Below are 23,790 nucleotides of genomic sequence, written 5' to 3' on the forward strand. Positions count from 1 at the left end.
AGGGACAACGAGGAGTTTCTATTCGGTTATAAAAAAGTCTCACGTTAATGTGGATGAATCTACGTCACCACTTGTTAATGGGCCCATTTTCGATAAATATATTTTGTCTCTATGGTTATTTTGTTATTATTAGTGGTGGTGGAAATGCTGGTCGAGCCGACCAGCGTTTCTTTACTTTCGGTTTCGTGGCGAGTCATGAGAATAACGCCGCCGAATCTCCGTTTATGGTGGGAACTACGACGGTATGTGATCGTCTTCCAACCTCTGACTTTAATTCTTGATGAATGAAAACATGAGTCCGTCTTGCGCCGGTCAAAGAGTTTCACGGTGCGGAGGCTCATAAATGTAGTGTGGAAACACTTTGCTTTTCCAAAACTCCTCCTTGTCCCTTTAAGTTTGCTTTTAATTGTCTGTTGTGATGTACTGGACATTATGTCAGACCCCAGGAAGAGTAATGGGGATCCAACTAAAACAGTTAAACACCTGAGAATTAAAGCGTTGAGATTTCCTGAGTGTCTGTGAACGTCTCACCTGGTCGTTGCAGATAAACCCGTCCCAGCATCGACTCCTCCTGCTCCTGCTGTTCATCCTCGATCCTCTTCTCCTCCTCCTCCGGGTGGGAACGCTGCACTCTCGTTGGCCCCGCCCCTCCTCCTCCTGCTGCTGGGGTCGGCGTGGCAACGACAATGATGACGAGCAGCGACGGCCTTCACACTGTCACCTCTGCTGCTCCACACGGCATTTCATATGTTAAAGGGATAAGTTACTTTACTGCTTTCACTCTTATTTACTTAGGGCGTATTTGTTAGTAGTATTTTATTTAATATGATTAATTTAGTCACTTCTCATCAACACGGAGCAGCTGCTGTCACAAGAGTCTCAGAAAAGAGTCAAACCCCAAAGAACAAGCAACTTGGGGCTTGTTGTTCTATGAGGTCTCTTGTCAATAAGCTATAGGTAGTGACAGGTTTACAGTACAGGTCAGTAGTGTCATAGTTTATTTCGTTTCATATTTATATTGATGTGTATACAAAAATATCAAAGGCACTTATAACAGGACACATTGGTGTCAGCTTTAAACATGTATGCAAACATCCATGGATTAGATTAGATAAAATTAGATTAGCGCATTTTAAGAACAAACAACAATTACAAAAAGTAAAACCAAGTAAACAACAGGCCTACAATGAAAACAGTATTTGGCATATTGTCTATATAGTTTCTTAATGAAGCTTGTTTGCAGCTGCATGAGGTTAGGGTCATGCAGATATTTATGTTATTTAAAGCAGGATATTATTACATTTCAATTATGGTATTCACTCTCTTCTTCTGATTGAAAACCTGAGAAAATTGTGTTTAAACAATAGAACGTCTCTGGTTGTCATAGAGACAGCGTTATTTCATGTTGTGTTCGTCTTTAGAGGGTTAAAGGTTAGTCTACAAGTCAACTTTAATCTTTATTCATGTGCCTTTTCTCATCTATCTGCACTATGAAACTTTAGAACATTGTTTTTAAACGTCATTTCTTTGAAAGCTGAAGCAAGTAGCATGAAATTTTATATTTATACAAAACTGGAACGACACATTTCGCCAGCGCGGGTCACAAATGAAAGCCGAGTCTATTTCTATCTTGTTTAAATTGTTGTGAATGAACCAAACTTCTCATGGAGAAAGAACTGAAGGAAAGAGCTGCAGCCTGAACACCGTTTATTTATTTATTATTAGTTACCTGACTGACTAATCTGGATGTTGGAAACAAAACATCTCATACAACCTGCAACTGGATGAATGAAGGATGAATCCACCGGGATCTGGATCTGGACCTGGACCTGGATCTGGATCTGGAGGAACAGTTGTAGTTCTCAGCCTTAGATTCTAATGAAGTCTCAATCAGGTCATGTGACCACGGTGTGTAACACTATTGAACTGCTGTTTGTATTTGTATTTAATAACTGCACTAAAACACCTTAAAACATCTCATTTCAAAGTAAAAGCCCTTATTGAAGTTGATCTGTGTCCTGCTGAGCTTTTATTTTGAAGGGTCGACTGAACTGCTGAAATCTGATGCTGGAATAAACTGACTTTCTACAAAAGGGATGTGTGTGTTTTCTTCTTTCCCTATAACAACAACAACTCTGTTGCCATGATTGTTGATAGCTGCTGCCATCAACAACCAATCAACTGTCAGTCTCTGATCACACTGATGGATCCTGTGAGTCTCCATCTCTTTTATATTTTTTATCGGACTCTGTCGGTCAAAGGTCAAAGACCAGGAGCAGGATGTTGGTGTTACCGTGGCGACGGCTGAGGACAGCAGCAACAGTTTTCACTTCCTGACATGGTCGTCTGACTTCACTCTAACAACCACAGAAGTTTTACTTCCTCCTGAGCTGGAAACAAACCAACCTGGAAGTGTCTCCATCAATTACTTTTCCCTCCACTCCGGTTCTGACAGCTGTTCTCCAACATGAAGCTACACACTCTGTTCCTGTGTTCCTTGTTCTTCCTGATACTGTTCTATTCTGAGTGTTTGTGTCCATGTTAACAGAGCTGAGGATCAAACTAGACTTTGTGCTCTAACTGCAGATTTTGTCATTTACAGTTTTTCTCAATTGTTTACACACAATTTCTGGTAGGGTTAACCCTACCCTACTTGAGACACAATGGCCTCAACATCCAAGTCTGCTAAACTACAAGCACAATTCCTGCTTTACACTCAAATTGCAGTTCAGTAGTCACTTTTTGGCAAAGCCTTGCCGAAAAGTGACTGCCCCTGTAACTCAGGAGTGCAAAGGGGTGACATTGACCAAATTCACTGTACTTGTAGCTGGTACCCCCTACTATCACTCCAGAAAATTCTATGAATGTCACCCTTTGCACTCCTGAGTTACAGGGGCAGTCACTTTTCGGCAAGGCTTTGCCAAAAAGTGACTGCCCCTGTAACCTTGTCAGGCAGCCTCATGCTTCCTGCCACCAGTGTCTAGAGGAATATCTCCATCAGATACAGCCTTCTTATCCCTCGATCAGTTAACTCAGCTGGTCCACCCCCAAGGGTCCAGGTGTACAGGTTAATTTGTGCACAGTAAATGTAATTCATCTTCAAAACTGTCTGTTTTTGTCGTTAATAGTCTGTCCAAGTTGAAATAAAGTTATACTGTAACACTCAACAATTGTTTTCTTATCCATACGTGTTTATTTAGTCAGTCAAATAATAATAATTGCATAGTTTATTGATAGGAAGACACGCGGACAAGGAAATTAATACAGAAAGCTTTGCGGTCATGTGGTCATCGCCGTGCAATCCTGAGTTACAGGGTGCAGTCAGTCATTAAAGCAGAAGTGAGTGATCCGGTCGTTTTCGCTAATGCTGCGTTCCAGGCCGGCTTTTGAAATCGTAAATTACAGCTTCAAGTCACAACTTACGACTTTGTAGCGTTCCAGGCAACCCACTCGTGTTTTTCCGACCTGTTTTACCGGTGAAAGTCACTATAACGGCCACTCGTAACTTCTGACCCGTGAACTCGTACCAGATCGAACTGGTACCACTTCACGGTCGGAAAAATACGAGTTTCCTTGAACGCACCATAACAGTCCTCGTCGCTACATCACCACATTCACGGCGTTCCTTGGCTGCACACACAGCCCTGCATGCCGTTCTCTCTCCTCATTGGATAAAAACTGTAGGATACGATAAATGTTTTCTCCTCGACTCAGAGCAGAGCAGAGGGACTGAGAGACCCGTGTTTCAGTCCAAACACTCTATGTAAGTGATTGCTGTCGGAAGATATAACTATTTAAGACTTATATTAACACAAATATATCACTTACTTCTGCTTTAACTCAGGGATGATATTGATGTGACCAATGTATAACTATACTTGTTGTGGATCATTGATAATTAGCACATTTATTTATCCTCCTAAAATAATTGAAACTAATTTAAGTCGGCTATAACTTCATTTATAGGTTAAAACGGTGTAAATTCACATGTCACATTACAAAATATTATGGTTTTTTAAAAATGATTATCTTACAACAGCAGCAGCAGCATAAACAACAACGACAATAAAAGTATACCACCAAAACTCATCTCATGATTATTTATTGAAAGACAAGTTGTAGCGTATGACAGAATGACAGACATAACTACCGTAGCCTACTTCTCAATACAACGGTATCCTCGCATTTCTGCTGCGGACGGCAGTAACACACCGGTGGGCGTTCCTGTCGAGTGCAGTCGTTTTCTGGCACAACACCGGCACAGGGTTTAGATCTAAGCACCTGCCAAAAAGAAATTAACTTTTTCAAATCTATAGTGTGTAACTTGGGTCGATCCTTAGAGAAATCCTGCGTAATTACAACTACCCTTAAGTGTTGTTGTTGTTGCACTTCAAGTTGTTGTTTCCAATTGCTGTTGCAGTTTATTTAAACCAAAGATAAAAAAGCAGATGATGTGTTTACAGCATTGGTTTATTGGCCGAGGTGACATTCAGTACATTATTTTGAATATTAATTAAGCAATATATCACGACAGGCTAAGGGGCGAAGCGGAGACCTCCTCTGTTCAGGGATGGTTTCTCCACTTTAAAGCAGAAGTAAGCGGAATGTTTGTGTTAATATAAGTCTTAAATAGTTATATCTTCCGACAGCAATCACTTCTATAGAGTGTTTGGTCTGAAACACGGGTCTGTCAGTCACTCTGCTCTGCTGTAAGCCGAGGAGAAAACTTTCCTTGTATCCTACAACCTTTATCCAATGAGGAGAGAGAACGGCATAAAGGGGCGGTCCTCTCTGTGTGTGCAGCCAAGGGATGCGCGTGAATGTGGTGACGTAGGGACGAGGACGGGGACTGCTAACTCCATCTGCTGACAGGAAGTTAGCCAAAACCACCGGATCACTTACTGCTGCTTTAAAGTAAATTTAAAAGCAAGTACTTTTTTACTCTTACTGGAGTAACACGTCAACTGAGCTACTTTTACTTGTAACGGAGTAAATTTTGACCAGTAGTATTTGTACTCTTACTCAAGTACTGGGGTCGAGTACTCTGTCCATCTCTGGCTCTAACAGCAGATTTGTCATTTAACACTAACTACACTAACCTAGTGTGATTCTGAGCTTTGGCCACCAGATGGAGCCAAACCACCACGTTGAGCCAGGTGAGACTCACCTCACTGTTTCTGGAGGAAACATCGCTGCAGCTCAGGATGAGTGTGATGAAATGTTCCTGTGTGTCTGAACCAGAGACTTCAGAGTCAGGACCTGAAGGACACACGACACACACAAGGTCAAACAACAAACTAACAACACAACGTTACCAGACAGAGTTGTTTTAGAGGGAAATTCATACAAAACAGCTGATGTGTGTTGCCTTCAGGGACAGTTTTTCATCAACAGTCTCTGTATTTACCTCTAAAACAACTCTGTGTGGTAACGTTGTGTTATTATCTCATAGCGTGGTGAATGTCCAGATCACAACTTGTCCACCAGAGCGTTGTGGAGTTGTTGGATTGTGTATTTGATGAGTTTGATGAGGGAAACCAAGAAATCCCATGAGCCTCCGTAGCGTAGCTCTGAGCAGCTCACGGCTCTGCTCCGCCGTTCTAAGCTTGCACCGACAATTAAAGGTAACAAACCTACTGCTATGACTATAGGGATTATGGCAATGGACCGGTTGGACTAAATGTTGAACTATCCCTTTAACAACAGCAACATGCCTGTGTTCAGGTGGTTCTCATGGAGCAGAACTAACTCTGTCACCTCTGCTGCTCCTCACCGTTAATCCAATTAGGCGTCCGGACCGCCGCCTCCTCCAGCCAAGGAAAAGGCCCCGAGCAGCAAGACGCTTCGCTCTGTGTGTGTGTGTGTGTGTGTGTGTGTGTGTGTTGTCTCCTCTGGGACCACAACTGGAGCACACACACACACAGACACACACACACACACACATACATCCAAATGAAGTGGTAATGAGTGGATGCTCATCTCCTCCGCTCTGAGCTCTTTGTTGCTGCTGTTTATTCTCCTCCTGCTCTCCTCTCAGCATCTATCTGGACACACATACATATATATTAATATATAAATATATAAATATACACATACTACATGCATATACATGACACTCATGTAAAATGTTACACACCTGGAGGGAAAAGTCAACACAGACACTCTGCTGGTCCTGATCCTCAACATCAAGATCTAGCTACAGAAACCAACACACACACAGAGCCTGTAGGTCTTCCTCTTCCTCTTCCTCCTCCTCCTCCTCTTCATCCTCAGGCCTGTGGGGTTTGTGTTTATGCCGCTGTGCTGCATTTCCATGCAACAGCCTCATTTACACAGCGAGCGTCCTGCTGCTCTGGGGGGGTTGAGGACCGACCTCACCTCCTCATCGGTTGGTTTATTCCTTTTACTATAAATGGGTCAAACTTCAACCTGACGGAGGAGGAGGAGGAGGAGGAGGAAGAGGAGGAGGAGGAGGAGGAGGAGGAGGAGGAGGAGGAGGAGGAGGAGGAGGAGGAGGAGGAGGAGGAGGAGGAGGAGGAAACAACAAACAGGTTTCACTCTTGATATCAAACTGACCTCAGATCAGAAATACATCATCATCATCAGCAGCTGTTGATGAGCAGCTCTGGTCTGAATCAGACACTGAAGCTGGTTATATATATATAACCATATATATATATAAATGTGTATCAATGAAATTCATTTTGTGTTCTACTGTCCTTTCTATGAAAAAAACTGTTTAGTAAGTTAGATCCAAATAAGGAATTTGTGTGGTTAGACGATGCTGAGAAGCTAAAACATCTTTTTCAGCTGAATATATTTGCATTTTCTTTATTTCTTGAAAAGGCTTGGGCAACGAGACGAAGAGCGATATATAGTTGAGAACTGAAAGTATAATCTTAAATTGTTTATTTATGTGTCACACCTGTGTGGCAGTAACACCAACAGGAAGGACTGTCTAGTCTTTGTTTGGTATTTGTCATTAAATGTGTCTTGTAATCCCACAGTGGTGGCATGACACGAAAATAAAACATTCATTCAAAAAAATTCATTCATATACATACAGTAGCCTATCTATATTTATAAAACGGAAAGGTGAAATCCGGCGATCTGATTGGTTGTTAACCGTGGTATAATGAGCATATACCAAAGCTACTATTCTACAGCCTTATCACAGCGTAGGCTATCACTCCGCCTCAGGCACGTATGACTGGTATGAATGGAAGTTGTTGTCATGTATCCATGACAACGGACTGTTGCAGTGGCCAAAGACAGTTGATGTTTTTACGATGTTAAAAAATGGAGTAAAGTAGTGTAATTGACATGTTTAAGGTGAACTTTCACCTCCAGAGGGTTAACAATGGTAGAGGGGACTGAGCAGTGACAGAGATGCAGAGCTACTTGGAGCTAACGTCTGGAGAGATGGGACTAGTTTTTCACAGTGAGGCTATTTTATTGGATAATATGTGTTTCTGGTTGAATAAAACTACATGAAATTGATTGCGTATCCGTCTTCCATATATTTCATATATTGTTTTATTCGCGTCGGGCCGAACAACGCCCCTTAGCCGTGGTATAATGAGCATATACCACGGCCTGTCGTGATAGGCTATATTGCTTAAATATACAGTAGCTATATCTATATATATCTATGCTTCAATCAGGACCTGATGGTCGACGCACTGAAGAAGATCAAGCACAAGAATCCAGAAGAGGAGAAGTGCTGGGACATGGTTACATGGGTGGAGGTCTGAGTCTTCATGGGTCATGCAGAGAAGATGAGCAGATGAAGGTTCTTCATGTGGAGCGACCACAGCTCTGCTGCAACACGCCACACCTGGTTTGTCCAACGGCCCTGAACGCACCTCCACCTCCAGGTGACCAGGGAGAGGGACGGAGAGCTGGGTCACATGACCACGACCTCCACCACGGAGACGGACCAACTGGACCAGAGAGACAGAGCTGTTCACAGCGTGGAGATTTATAGATGTAGATGTTGTGTTTGAAGACACGGCTTCAGTGTCAGGAGAAGCTTCTGTTTTCAGACCAGGCCATAAATCCACTCAGTGTCACTCAGCCCCCCCCCCCCCCCCCCCCCCCCCATCGACCCCCCTGTCCACCAGGCCTGTGATTAACCAGCAGCTCTGACCTTTGACCTCTGAGCGGCCGGGACGACAATTAGCCAGAGTCGGGCCGAGGAAACATCTGCCTCTTAACGGCTCCTTCACCTGGTTTCTACTGAGGAACGACACCACGCTTCAGAGCCTCAGAGCCCAGGAGGACTCTCCTCCTGGGGGGGGGGGTTCATATTCACATTTACATTTACTGCTGAACCCTCCTGTTGTCCTCCTGGGTCAAGACAGGAGGGAGGGAAGGAAGGAAGGAAAGATAGAAGGAGGGAGGGAACAGATTGGGTCAAAAAGGAAGGAAGAAGTAAGGACGAAGGGGAAGGAAGGAAGGAAGGAAGGAAGGAAGGAAGGAAGGAAGGAAGGAAGGAAGGAAGGAAGGAAGGAAGGAAGGAAGGGGAAAAGGATTGTGGAAAGAAGGAAGGGAAAAAGGAAGGAAAGATAGAAGGAGGGAGGGAACAGATTTGTTCAGGGAAGGAAGAAGGGAGGAAAGAAGGAAGGGGAAAGGGAAGGGAAGAAAGATGGAGGGAGAGAGGGAACAGATCAGGTCTATTGGATCAAAAGAGGAAGAAGAAGTAAGGACGAAGGAAGGAAGGAAGGAAGGAAGGAAGGAAGGAAGGAAGGAAGGAAGGAAGGAAGGAAGGAAGGAAGGAAGGGGAAAAGGATTGTGGGAGGAAGGAAGGGAAAGATGGTTTTGTTCAAGGAAGGAAGGAAGAAGAAGGAAGGAAGAAGAAGGAAGGAAGGAAGGAAGGAAGGAAGGAGAAAAGGACTGTGGAAAGCAGGAAGGGAAAAGGGAAGGAAAGAATAGAAAAGTGGAGGGAGGGAACAAATATGTTCAAGGAAGGAAGAAGAAAGAAGGAGGGAGGAAAGAAGGAAGGGGAAAAGGAAGGAAAGAATGATGGATGGAGGGAACAGATCAGGTCAATTGGATCAAAAGAGGAAGAAGAAGTAAGGACGAAAGGAAGGAAGGAAGGGGAAAAGGAAGGATGGAGGAAGGGAACATGAGGGTTAATGTAATATGTATTTAACCAGAGAAGCTGCAGGAGCTTCACCTGTCACATCAGGCTGAGTGGGGGGGGGGGGGGGGTTGGGGTGTGTGTGTGTGTGTGTCTGTCTGAGTGGGGGGGGTATGTGTGGGGGGTAAACTCATGTGAATTCCCCCCCGGGACCGGGACTGAGACGTAACAGGAGCCGACAACATTAAGGACTCAGTGTTTCACATTAAGCAGATTAACGAGCTGCTTCCTCTCCGACAGGCCCCGCCACAATAAAAGCTCTGCTGAGTGTTTACTGACACAACAGTCAGAGCTGCTGCTGCTCGCCGTCCTCGCCGTCCTCTCCGTCGTCTCCGTAATGAGCCCACGATTAGGAAATGATCTGGAATTGCTCAGAATCCGACTTATTAGCATAACATTAATTGCTTTGTTTCATAAAAGCCAGCTGGCTAATTGTTCTCCGCTCCTGACGCCTGATTGGTCCTCCCTGTCTGTCTCTCTGTTACCAAAATAAAAGCCCTGAGCCGCCACTCATGTCACAGATCCATCACCAGGCGCTACGACCTTGACCCCGCCCACCCTCGCTTCGCCGCCGCTCGCTGTCACACAACCAATCACGTCCCTGATGACCTTGTGTCACTCATCACACACAGGCGACGCCCCCCCGTGAGCAAATCAAACACGCTGGTCGTAATCGCTCCCCGTGACCTCTGTGACCTCTGAGCAGAAGAGACCTGCTGCTCCGCTGCTCCAGGTGGGGAATCGAACACACGATCAGTAACCGATGATCAGAGGAGACGGACCGGCGTCTCCACGGCTCTAATAAAATATATACAGTTCATTTGTCTCCATGGACGTAAAGGACGATTCCAGCTAAATTCAACCTGACACTGTCTGGTTTTATGGGATGTAAACAGCCTAAATATCATACGTTGCCGTGGCGATGCAGGGACAGACAGACAGAACTACTGCAGGACAGGAGACATTAAGAAGAAAATCTACACATTCATTCTGTTAGAGCTGAAATATTAGAAACTAGAGCCTCAGGTTGGATTTGCACGGAATCGTCCTTTAAGTGTTGTCAAGTCAGTAGCAGACACCTACCTCTACATCTTAATGAATTGAAATTGTTGTGTTTATTTAGTCCTTTAGACTGTCGGGTCCTTATATATATATAAGGATATATATATATATATATATATATATATATATATATATATATATATATATATATATATATATATATATATATATATATATATATATATATATATATATATATATACTTATACATTTCCTTTGGTTATACATTTACGTAACACTTTATAATACACACTATTAAGCATTAATAAATACTGAATTCTTCATTTATAACACATGAATACTCATTAATATGTAGTTTATAAACAGTTCAAATGTTTTACTCATCATTGATAAGTAAGTATATATATATATATATATATATATGAAGAGTTCATTTGCAAAAGCAGATAACTCCGTTTTTAAAAAATTCCAGAATCTTCATTTTTAATTTTTAATTTACATAAGGTGATATTAGTCAAACCAAAGTTGAGTGACTTTGAGATGTAACAAAACAGACATATCTCAAAAAAATAAAGTTTTATTGAAAAGAATAATTAGCAAAGAATAATTACAAAGCCTCAGCTCATTTTTTTCAAAATGGCACTTATCTGCTTTTGCAAATGAACTCTTCATATATATATATATATATATATATATATATATATATATATATATATATATATATATATATATATATATATATATATAAGGACCCGACAGTCTAAAGTACTAAATAAACACAACGATTTCAAATAATTTAGATGTAGAGGTAGGTGTCTGCTATTGGCGACACTTAAAGGACGATTCCGTGCAAATCCAACCTGGGGCTCTAGTTTCATATATTTCATCCCTGACAGAATAAATGTTTAGATTTTCTTCTTAATGTCTCCTGTGAACAAACCCCTCGGAGTCTGTTTGAAGACATCTGACATTGCCTGTTTTATGGGATGTAAACGGCCTAAGATCTGTCTGCTCCCATTCTACGTTGCTGTGGCGATGCAGGGACAGACAGAACTACTGCAGGACAGGAGACAGTAAAAACTAAATCTACATATTTATATATAAATATAATATATAATAATATAATTTGAGTTTGAATAAAATATTAGAAACTAGAGCCCCAGGTAGAATTTGAGTGGAATTGTCCTTAAGGTATTGTCAAGTCAATAGCAGACACCTACCTCTACATCTTGTTACAGTGGGGCAAAAAAGTATTTAGTCAGCCACCAATTGTGTAAGTTCTCCCACTTAAAAAGATGAGAGAGGCCTGTAATCTTCATCATAGGTATACCTCAGCTATGAGAGACAACATTTTAAAAAAAAATCCAGAAAATCACATTGTCTGATTTTTTAATAATTTATTTGCAAATTATGGTGGAAAATAAGTATTTGGTCACCTACAAACCAGCAAGATTTCTGGCTGTCACAGACCTGTAACTTCTTGTAACTTCTTCTTTAAGAGGCTCCTCTGTCCTCCACTCGTTACCTGTATTAATGGCACCTGTTTGAACTCCTCATCAGTATAAAAGACACCTGTCCACAACCTCAAACAGTCACACTCCAAACGCCACTATGGCCAAGACCAAAGAGCTGTCAAAGGACACAAGAAACACAATTGTAGACCTGCACCAGGCTGGGAAGTCTGAATCTGCAATAGGTAAGCAGCTTGGTGTGAAGAAATCAACTGTGGGAGCAATTATTAGGAAATGGAAGACATACAAGATCACTGATAATCTCCCTCGATCTGGGGCTCCACGCAAGATCTCACCCCGTGGGGTCAAAATGATCACAAGAACGGTGAACAAAAATCCCAGAACCACACGGGGGGACCTAGTGAATGACCTCCAGAGAGCTGGGACCAAAGTAACAAAGGCTACCATCACTAACACACTACGCCGCCAGGGACTCAAATCCTGCAGTGCCAGACGTGTCCCCCTGCTAAAGCCAGTGCATGTCCGGGCCCGTCTGAAGTTTGCTAGAGAGCATTTGGATGATCCAGAAGAGGATTGGGAGAATGTCATATGGTCAGATGAAACCAAAATAGAACTTTTTGGTAAAAACTCAACTCGTCGTGTTTGGAGGAGAAAGAATGCTGAGTTGCATCCAAAGAACACCATACCTACAGTGAAGCATGGGGGTGGAAACATCATGCTTTGGGGCTGTTTTTCTGCCAAGGGACCAGGACGTCTGATCCGTGTGACGGAAAGAATGAATGGGGCCATGTATCGTGAGATTTTGAGTGAAAACCTCCTTCCATCAGCAAGGGCACTGAAGATGAAACGTGGCTGGGTCTTTCAGCATGACAATGACCCCAAACACACCGCCCGGGCAACGAAGGAGTGGCTTCGTAAGAAGCATTTCAAGGTCCTGGAGTGGCCTAGCCAGTCTCCAGATCTCAACCCCATAGAAAATCTTTGGAGGGAGTTGAAAGTCCATGTTGCCCAGCGAAGGCCCCAAAACATCACTGCTCTAGAGGAGATCTGCATGGAGGAATGGGCCAAAATACCAGCAGCAGTGTGTGAAAACCTTGTAAAGACTTACAGAAAACGTTTGACCTCTGTCATTGCCAACAAAGGGCATGTAACAAAGTATTGAGATGACCTTTTGTTATTGACCAAATACTTATTTTCCACCATAATTTGCAAATAAATTCTTTAAAAATCAGACAATGTGATTTTCTGGATTTTTTTTTTTTAATTTTGTCTCTCATAGCTGAGGTATACCTATGATGAAAATTAGAGGTCTCTCTCATCTTTTTAAGTGGGAGAACCTGCACAATTGTTGGCTGACTAAATACTTTTTTGCCCCACTGTATGTATTCTTGTTACACCTGTTGTATTTGTTTATATTTATTGCATACTTGTGTTATTTTGTTCATGAATCGTATCTATGACATCACATCTTGACCTCAGTATTAATGTTTTCAGTGTAGCGTTGAGGATCTCTGAGCCAATCAGGCGCCTGTCTCCATTAAACTGTATTAAACATGGAGCTGTGAGTGAGCAACACCACTTCCTTTTCAAGTCCACATCCAACACTCTCTCTCTCTGTCTCTGTAGCGGGGGATTAAAGGGGCCGAGGCGTGGCGTCTCTCACCTGGCGCCGGGAGCAGGAAGCCGGAGCGGAGCGTTCCCGTTTGATCCGGTTGGAGGCGGGACTCCCGGGCTGAAGGATGAAGACGATTATGTTTCAAGGGTTTCACGTGGCGAAGCCGGAATTCATGTCCGGCCTTAATAGTGCTCGTTTTCTGCCTTGTTCACTCCATTAGCGGCGAGCGGGGGGCCGAGCGCCGGAGCCCCACTCGCCGCTCGCCGCTAATTACGGCGTGAGGGATGATCGGACCGAGGGCTCATTAGCGGCGGTGCGGTGCCGAAGCATACTGTCTCTCTCCTGGATAATGATGTTGGATCCGTGGAGAGGGGGGGCCGGCGCTCGCCGCTCCATCAAACGTCTGCATGTCCAGGGGTTAACGCGGCTGTTGACTTCTGCCGTCTCCTCAGCCAATCAGACGGCTCCACGGCCTCGTTAACAGGAAGTGAGGACGAGCGGGAGCCGAGTGCTGGAGTTTAAAGACACATCAAGATCGGCTGCTGTTTCATAATAAAGACTCCTTCAACCACAGACACACGGTTTAGTAGGTTTTAATTCATCCTGATTCCTTTAAAGGGATAGTTCAACATTTAGTCAAAAGAGCCGTGAGCTGCTCAGAGCTACGCTACGGAGGCTCATGGGATTTCTTGGTTTCCCTCATCAAACTCATCAAATACACAATCCAACAACTTCACAACGCTCTGGTGGACAAGTTGTGACCTGCACATTCACCACGCTATGAGATAATAACACAACGTTACCAGACAGAGTTGTTTTAGAGGGAAATTCATGCAAAACCACTGATGCACGTTGCCTTCAGGGACAGTTTTTCATAATCAGTCTCTGCATTTCCCTCTAAAACAACTCTGTCTGGTAACGTTGTGTTATTATCTCACAGCGTGGTGAATGTGCAGGTCACAACTTGTCCACCAGAGCGTTGTGGAGTTGTTGGATTGTGTATTTCATGAGTTTGATGAGGGAATCCAAGAAATCCCATGAGCCTCCGTAGCGTAGCTCTGAGCAGCTCACGGCTCTGCTCCGCCGTTCTAAAAATAGCTTGCACCGACAATTAAAGGTAACGAACCTACTGCTATGACTATAGGGATTATGGCAATGGGCCAATTTGCCAAAATGTTGAAGTATCCCTTTAAAGTCTGATTTGACCGCTGACCCCAGATCAGGATCAGCAGCTGACATCTTCTTCAAAAAGGTGTACTGTCCCTTTAACACCATCTCTCTCTCTCTGTAGCTCCTGTCTGTTGGAAACCCCTCGGCTCATTACGGCCTCTTACCGACACCACGGAGCAGAACTAAGTGCTGCTGTGGAGCTGCTCCCGTCTCAGCTCCGTCAGGATGGGAGGAGGAAAACCACAACCAGGACACGAGTCCAAACCTCAGGATGAAATAACGAAAAAACGCTTTTAATTCAAGTTCATTTTCACTGTTTAGCTGACGACGCTTCAACCAGCTCCAACACACATCTGCATATTAATCATTACTGATGACAGGGTTCCTACACATTTGACATTTCTAAATTCCAGACTTTTTCCAGACTTCTCGGTAAAAAAATTCTAATAATTGGTGATATTTGAGTAAATAGATGTACAAAATATTTTAGAAAATCATGCAATTAATCATTTGTTTTCAGTTCAGGTGGAAATACTACAGAGTTAAAGCAGATATCAGTGAAATGTTTTTGTTAATATAAGTCCTAAATAGTCCTATTTTCCGTCAGCAATCACTTACATGAAGTATTTCAGCCTAAACACGAGTCTCTCCGTCACTCTGCTCTGCTGTAACCCGAGGAGAAAATTTTCCTTGTGGGATACAAGTGTTATCCAATGAGGAGAGAGAACGGCATGAAGGGCTGTGTGTGCAGCCAAGGGATGCGCGTGAATGTGGTGACGTAGCACGAGGACCAATTGATGCCTGACAAGGGCGGGGGCTGCTAACTCATGGTGCGTTCAAAGAAACTCGTACTTTGTGTTTTTCCTTCCTGTGAAGTCATACCAGTTCGATCTGGTACGAGTTCACGGGTCGGAAGTTACGAGTGGCCGTTATAGGGAACTTTCACAGACAACAGGATGGTAAAAACACGAGCTACGGGTTACCTGGAACGCTACCAAGTCGTAGTTGTGACTTGAAGCTGTAACTTACGGTTTCAAAAGCCTGCCTTGAACGCAGCATTAGCCGAAACGGCCGTGAAGCTGATATCTGCTTTAAAAGGTAGAAATCCTTAAAGGTATAGTACGTAGGAATTCCCCCCATGTAGCGGTGCGGTTGCATATCTGAACGTATTCTTGATGTTGCATTCAGGTGAAATGGGGCAGACGTCAGACAGACAACAGAAGCTGCATGTAACAAGATAAACAAGCGTCTATGTAAACAAGTGGTCCACCAGCACAAGGCAAAACAATACAGGCCTGACAATATGTTGTCATGGTGATGTGGTATTGTTTTACCGTCTTTCTCTGGTGGAGTAAAATGACATCCGGTTGGCTTGCCGACGGCCGTCTGCCTGACTGCACCTGAATGCAACACCAGTGCCTCCGTCCTTCCTCACACTACACAGTGGTGACAGTTTTAACAGGCCGAGCCCACAGCTACGCTCAGTTTCCGTGGTTACCTACGGTCACGATGCAACATGGCCGCCTCGGTTCGGTGCGTCGCCCACTTATGTATTTGTAACGACTTGTAACAACTCATTCTAAGGTACCAGAAAGCTTTCATTGGTATGCAGCTGTGATTCACCTTCAGTCAAATACAGATTTATGAAAGACATGTTTGATTTTGATAATAAAAAGCCAGATAAGTTACACACTGGGGCTTTAAGAGTTAAAGTAGAAATCCTAAAGAGTTAAGGTGGAAATCCTACAGAGTTCCCCTTTAAGTGAAGAAACAACAGGTTTATTCCGGTTGTGAGGGGGAAATGAAGCCGATGTGACAGGATGAGTCAGAGAAGACAAACAAACCAAAGAAGCGTGGGATCAGTAAAGGAGCGCGAGATCTAACGAGGTTAAGGAAGAGACGGCGAGAGAGGACAGCGAGACGTTTCCTGTGAGAACGGCGAGCTGCTGTCGGTCCCTCAGACAATACGTCCTTTCATTCAGGCCGAGCGGCTCAGACGGCGGCTCGGCGCCCTCGCCCCCTGCCCCTCGCCCCTCGCCCCTCGCCCCTCGCCCCCTGCCCCTCGCCCCTCGCCCCTCGCCGGGCCTTCATGTGGCTAATGGAAGCCGACATGGCTCACACCCAGAGGAAACCACCACCACCACCGGGCGCTAACACCATTTCAGACCGGCCCAGATTAACGCCGCCATGATTAGATCACTGTGTGTGTGTGTGTGTGTGTGTGTGTGTGTGTGTGTGTGTGTGTGTGTGTGTGTGTGTGTGTGTGTGTGAGGCGAGGTCAGTGCAGCTCTGCTCCTGTCTCTACCTGCAGCTCCTCCAGAGGTCAAAGGTCGCGCTGTGTCTCTGTGTGTGTGTAATAACAGTGATTACCCGGGAACACCTGCTGCTGCCGCTGCTCGCCGTCTAAACCCTGACCTCAGGACCAGCTGGGACGTCCCCACGCCGTCGCCACGGAGACCTGCAGGTCGTCCAACGTCCACGTCCACAGAGACACAGAGACCAACTGAGTTAAACATCTGGAAACTCGTCACTGGAGTTCACATCATAGAGCTGCAACTAACCATTATTATCATTATCTATTGTATTGTATTGTATTTACACATGAAAGATATAGAAAACAGCAGATTAAAAAGTGGAACAACAACAAAAAACATACAAAGTACAGCTACAGTAGATAAAGCAGATGTGCAGGAGAAACCAAACAACCTCTAAGAGCTGGTCAAGTCAAGTTTCCTCCTAAAGAAACATTCAACATACATGTAATTTACACTAATGTGAAGAACATAAAACAATTAGAAAAGAGAGAGAGAGAAAAGCATTATTGTGTGGAGATGTAAAGAAAATATGTGGATTATGCGTCGCTCAACTGGACCAATAGAAAGTGAATTATTTGTTTCTTAAATGAATTTATGCTTGTGCAGTTTCTTAAAGTGGATTGGTAATGAATTCCAAAAGTGTGGATCTCTAAATCTAATAGAGAATTGAGAGAAAGTAGAAACTTGAAAAAAGTAGGATGAAGATTATTTGCTGACCTATAGTGTTGAAACACAGTTTGTAAACAGATTGGAAGTAATTTGTGAATAGATTGATGGACAAAAATACATATTCTATAATATCTATTAATCTGTTGATTGTTTAAACAATTAATCGATGAGTTGTTTGGTCAATAAGATGTTAAAAGGAGAACTCCGGTCATTTTTGACCCCTAAATCGTTGTCCTGATGGTCACCCGGTGTTGGTTGGAGCAAACACGACTAAAATTGATGCAGGCAAACCGAAATTACAACATGGCTCCGGCGCTAGCGATAGCCACAACGCTAACCTATGGGGGCAATTTTTTCAACCACAACAAACACCCAAAAAACTACGGAAGCGCATTGCATTCACTTGATAAAATAAAATTTAGACACCTTATCTCGTAATTACGAGATCTTTTCTCGTAATTACGAGATCCTGATGTCGTAATTATGAGATCCTGATGTCGTAATTACGAGAAAAGATCTCGTAATTATGAGATAAAGAAAAAGGAAATGTCTATAGGCCTAAATCCGCTCTTGTTGTCTCAATAAATGAATGCTACGGTGGTGCAGTGGTTAGAGCAATTGCTAACTATGCAGGAGACTGAGGATCGAATCCTTGGTGGGGCATATCGTTCTTGTTTTGTATATTAGGTCACTGTAGCCTACATTATTAGCCGGCGGGGGACACACCGGCCCACGTTAACCGATTGTGCCGTTCATACACACCAGACTGTATAAAAGACCCCGGTGCCTGGCCGCCGCGCCGGGGTCTGTGGAGCGGGTTCATGTTGTCCCGACATGACTCACTCACAACACTGCAGCTGTAACGTTATGTTGTGTGTGTTGTAGCCTACTTTTCGGCTACAAGACACACAACATAACGTTACAGTGTTGTGAGTTGAGTCATGTCGGGACAACCAGGCTTCATGAACCCGCTCCACAGACCCCGGTGCCCGGCCGCCGCTGCTGCTGCTGCTGCTGTTGCTCCGGACGGGAAGGCGAAGCTCACTGCCAGGATCACCGCCGGAGCAGCGGCGGCGGCCGGGCTCACACCCGGGGAAGGCCATCCTGGCAGTGAGGGTGTGTGAGCCCGCCGCCGCCGCCGCCGCTGGGGGCGGCCAGGCGGGGGAGGCGATCAGTGAGCTTCGCCTTCCCCACCCAGGGAAGGCCATCCTGGCAGTTAAGAGGAGAAACTTTCTGCTTCTAAGTTGTTACGTTCAGGAGCGGAGCGGCTGCAGCTCAGTTCACTTCACACACTGAGAATGGAGTTTGTTTTCTTCCGGTAGACGTAAATACGTAACACGTGTACCCCCTGTCCAATCAGAACGCTTCCCGACCCCCAGACGTTAAGCAGAATTAAATAAAGGCGATTTAATGTGTTTTCCATGTTAACCCCAATTCTGAATTATTATTTCCATGTAAACTCGAAGGAGAATATTTTGATTCCAAACTATTTAATTCAGAATAATTAATTCTGAATTAAAAAACATCATGCAAATGATTAACCCCACCACGGGACTCGATCCTCAGTCTCCCGTGTGAGAGGTAACTGCTCTACCCACTGTACTACCACGGACAGTTAATTCTGATTGAGACAAGAACGGACTTATAGACATTCCTTTTTCTGTATCTCATAATTACGAGATCAGGATCTCATAATTACGAGAAAAGATCTCGTAATTACGACATCAGGATCTCATAATTACGAGAAAAGATCTCGTAATCACGACATCAGGATCTCGTAATTACGAGAAAAGATCTCGTAATTACGAGATAAGGTGTCTAAATTTTATTTTATCAAGTGAATGCAATGCGCTTCCGTAAAAAACAATCAGATATCTCTGGTACATGACTGGAATCCTTAGAGACACCACTGAACTCATATAGTGTAGAGTAGAAACAGTATAAAGAGAGAGCCTGCTCTCCCCGCCACAGAAACAAACACTTTGTCCTTGTTGTGATGATTTCTTTACAACAATAAATAAATAAACAGAGATATTATGGACATTACCACTGCACTGTTTCTACTCTACACTATATGAGTTCAGTGGTGTCTCTAAGGATTCCAGTCATGTACCAGAGATATTTGATTGTTTTCTGAGTGTTTGTTGTGGTTGAAAGAATTGCCCCCATAGGTTAGCGTTGTTGCTATCCCTAGCACCGGGTAGCCATGGTGTAACTCTGGTTTGCCTGCATCAATTTTAGTCACGTTTTTTGCTCCAACCAACACCGGGTGACCATCAGGACAACGATTTAGGGGTCAAAAATGACCGGAGTTCTCCTTTAAATATGTCTTGTTTTGTCCACAAACCAAAGAGAGACTCAGTTTATTGTCATAAAGGAACAAAGAAACCAGAAATATTCACATTGAAGAAGCTGGAATCAGAGAATTTTGACTTTTTTTCTTTAAAAAACGACTCAAACTGATTATTAGATTATCAGAATAGTTGATGATTAAGTTAATAATCAATTATTGCTCATTATTATTAACTGTTGCAGCTCTAGACATCGTCTCATGCAGGAGGTGAAGAGTTTGCGGTCGGTTATTTCTCTGTGTTCACTGATGAATAAAGAAACCTTCGACGGTTGATAATCAATGACGTCATCATGAACCATGAACTGTAATTAGAGCAGAAACCTGCAGCTTCGTCTCAGACTTCATTTATTTCATCTGTCTGGATGTGAAGGTTCAATAACTCACATTCACAGGTCGACGACGTTAAAGAATGATGAAGAGCTTCAGTAAAAAGAAGAAGAGGATGACAGCGGTGGGTTTGTAACGAGGGATAATTAACGAGCTCTCTGCCTCTGTTGTTGTGTGCTGACAGGAAGTTAAGTTTAAGTCTCTGGCTTTTATTCTGAAGGGATCACAGAGCTTCCTGTCCAGAACCTGAGCAACGACCGATTAAAAACAGAAGAACGACAGCTCTGACAGACAGGACGTATGAGTTTAACATGTGTCGCCATGGGAGCTGCTGCTGGTTTCATTGATCCTCATGAGAAACGATGAGGAGACGATCGGTTTCACTGTAAAAACACACTGCGTTAAATCTGCTGCTCACCTCAGAATCAAACTGGTTCTCTCAGTCTGAAGCAGACGCGTCTTCATCATCATCATCATGAGTTTCTCCTCTTCTTCAACATCGTCTGTAAACATTAGTGAACCTTTAAAGGAATAGTTCGACATTTTGTCAAATTGGCTCATTGCCATAACCCCTATAGTCATAGCAGTAGGTTCGTTACCTTTAATTGTCGGTGCAAGCTGTTTTTAGAACAGCGGAGCAGAGCCGTGAGTTGGAGTTGTATTTCCCTCTAAAACAACTCTCAACTGAGGGAAACCAAGAAATCCCATGAGCCTCCGTAGCGTAGCTCTGAGCAACTCACGGCTCTGCTCCGCCGTTCTAAAAACAGCTTGCACCGACAATTAAAGGTAACAAACCTGCTGCTATGACTATAGGGAGTATGGCAATGGGCCAGTTTGACAAAATGTTGAACTATCCCTTTAATCTTTAATCGACTTGTTTGGACGGAGGTTTTCTGCAGTGCATTGATCAATACTCACCGTGCTGGCTGCCAGAACACACTCAGGGAGGGGTGAGGGGTGAGGGGGGGTCGACCTCGGCCGCCGATCAATGGAGTCCCTTTCAGCTCTGATAATCAAAAATCCGATGGTGGCTGTAAATGTTAATTGATCCGAGCAGAGCAGAGCGTTGTTACACTGCAGCTTTAAGACAGTGAGGATGTTTGACTCTCCAGATGTGAATGTGAATGTGAATATCCAGATGTTCCAGACTCTCAGGATCAGTACAAAGACAGATGCTGCATCATTCTGATCATAAAGAAGAGTTTTAGATAGATGTTTAACAGACAGTTGGACAATTTTAACCATTTATTTATTGCTGGTTTTTAGTTTAGTTGGTTTTTAGAGTTGATTTCATTATGATTAGATTTCTGTTATCTGTTAATTTAGTTCTTTTCTTGTTTATTATTTGTGTTTTAGTTTCATTTGGGCCGTTAGGGGCATCTGAGGTTATATGTATGGCTACGGTGAGGGACCAGCATGCACCTGGGTGGGAAAATGTTTTTTTACTGGAGTTTCTTTGTTCTTTTCTGGTCAAACAAACCACATTTTAGTTGAAACTGGACGCATGTCGCATGTTATGTTTCTTCCAGTCCGCATAAACGAGGTTTAAAGACACGACCGACGTCTTGAAACTTCTTGTCTTCATTGAGAATCATTTTGTGTTTTGTAATGTTCATTTAAAGAGGAACTCTGTAGTATTTCCACCTTAACTCTGTAGTATTTCTACCTTAACTCTTTAGTATTTCCAGGTGGAAATCCTACAGAGTTAAGGTGGAAATACTGAAATACTGAATGATTTTTCACCAGCTTCGTTGGAAACAGATGCACATGGAGGAGAGGAGGGTTAGACACCAGACCTGGGGGGTTCTGGGGCCTCTGTCCTCTGCCCCCCCCCCCCCCCCAGCCCGGGCCCCGGCCCCCGTCTCGGCCCCGGTGCCGTCGTGTCCCTGTGACTGGATGTGTGGTGGCATTTAGAGGCTGATGAAAAGGTTGACACCGCCACGCTGCTGCTGCTGCTGCTGCGCTCTGACTGAATCGTGTCGGGCGGCGGTGGCGTTGCTCGAGGCGACGGCCCCTTCACCCCCCCACCCCCCCTCCTCCACCCTGCATGCATCTGTTCCCCCACCCCACCCCACCCCACCCCACTCGGCCCTCAACGTTTGGTTGGTAATTGCCTCCCCTCCACTTTACAGCAGCCACGGTTACATCAGCAACTCTCTGAGATTGTGCCATTTAGCTTTAGGTCTGAACGCACTCCTCCCCCTTTTTTTATGTATTTATTTATTTTTAATCTTTTTTTTCACCAGCGTGGCAGAGTGAGTTTTTTTCCCAACATTATCTTTAGTTAATTTTCACAATGTTTCCAAAATACATAAATATACAGAAATAAGAAGCTTTCACATCAAGGAAGTCGTCAGAGATAACTCAATTGTCCAGCATTTAAATTGTCCTTCCTTGCAAGTCAGGTGTTTATGAGAGAACATAGAGCAACACTTAGGTGAACGTGTAAGTATAAAAAAACAACAAAAAAAACAACAACAACCTGAACAATAAAGGTTTCTCTGCCTTATTAAGCGCCCAGGTTAGCCCAGGTTTTTCACTATTGTCCGTGGATCAAAAATACAAATGTAGATGTACAGTTCACACAGAATAAAGAAATCAAATATCAAAAGAATAGAATTATTTTGGATCACTGCAAAGGACTACCGACAACTACGCCTCGTCAGCTTCATTCCCCACATTCCACACTCTCCATATATTCCATAAAATGACCCCAGATGTTTTGAAATTGTGGTAGTTTTCCTTTTATAATGTAGTTATCTTCTCCATAGGTAAAGTTGTGGATATTTCCTTAACCCAGTTGATGAGTTTTGGTTTACTGGTTCCAGAGATGGACAGAGTACTCCACCCCAGTAAGAGTACAAATACTACTGGTCAAAATTTACTCTGTTACAACTGTAGCTCAGTCCACATGTTACTCCAGTAAGAGTAAAAAAGTACTTGCTTTTAAAGGTACTTCAGTATCCAAAAGCACATGTGTTTAAATTTACTTTAAAGCAGAAGTAGCAGAATGTTTGTGTTAATATAAGTCTTAAATAGTTCTATCTTCCGACAGCAATCACTTCTATAGAGTGTTTGGTCTGAAACACGGGTCTGTCAGTCACTCTGCTCTGCTGTAAGCCGAGGAGAAAACGTTCCTTGTATCCTACAACCTTTATCCAATGAGGAGAGAGAACGGCATAAAGGGGCGGTCCTCTCTGTGTGTGCAGCCAAGGGATGCGCGTGAATGTGGTGACGTAGGGACGAGGGCGGGGACTGCTAACTCCATCTGCTGACAAGAAGTTAGACAAAACCACCTTACTTCTGGCTTTAAGTAAAAGTCAGAGTCAGAGTAAATGTCTTATTCTTCACATCAATGAATGACTCTAATTGTTTGTAAATGAATGTAAGGAGCTTTTAACTCTTGTTAGTGAGAATGAACTCTTTGAAAGCAGCTGCACTGATGTGCTGCTTTTAGGGGTTAGGGTTTCCTTCTCTGACAAACACAGCTTGTGTCCAATAGGATTTTAGAAAAAGACCTGAAAGTAACCAGTACTTTTCAGACTTCCTACTAATTAACTCCAGTAAAAGTACAAATATTTGTCTTGGGAATGTATTCAAGTAAGAGTAATAAGTACCAGAGAAATCTAATACTCAAGTAAAGTACAAATCCTCTGGATATGTACTGAAGTAGATCCAGGGCAGTGATTCTGTTTCTAGGAGCA

General features: G+C 43.6%; 1 protein-coding gene and 1 long non-coding RNA gene across 6 annotated transcripts in view; both read left to right on the plus strand.

Annotated features, from left to right (window-relative positions):
* Positions 1–23,790, plus strand: part of LOC311001087 — a 441,127-nt gene that overhangs the window by 181,338 nt on the left and 235,999 nt on the right. The window lies entirely within an intron of this gene.
* LOC311000978 (polymeric immunoglobulin receptor-like) overlaps positions 1–23,790 on the plus strand; it is a 98,362-nt gene that overhangs the window by 39,567 nt on the left and 35,005 nt on the right. For 3 of the 5 annotated variants that reach the window (XM_083991909.1, XM_083991908.1, XM_083991907.1), the window contains one exon: positions 545–1,535. In XM_083991909.1, the coding sequence (XP_083848035.1) occupies positions 545–690 (146 nt within the window). In that variant the 3' untranslated portion in view covers positions 691–1,535. Of the gene's footprint in view, positions 1–544; positions 1,536–23,790 lie in introns of those variants that run through there. The other 2 variants (XR_014596117.1, XR_014596118.1) reach the window with 2 other exon arrangements.

This window comes from Trachurus trachurus (assembly GCF_905171665.1).
Source record: "Trachurus trachurus genome assembly, chromosome: 2".
NCBI lineage: Eukaryota > Metazoa > Chordata > Actinopteri > Carangiformes > Carangidae > Trachurus > Trachurus trachurus.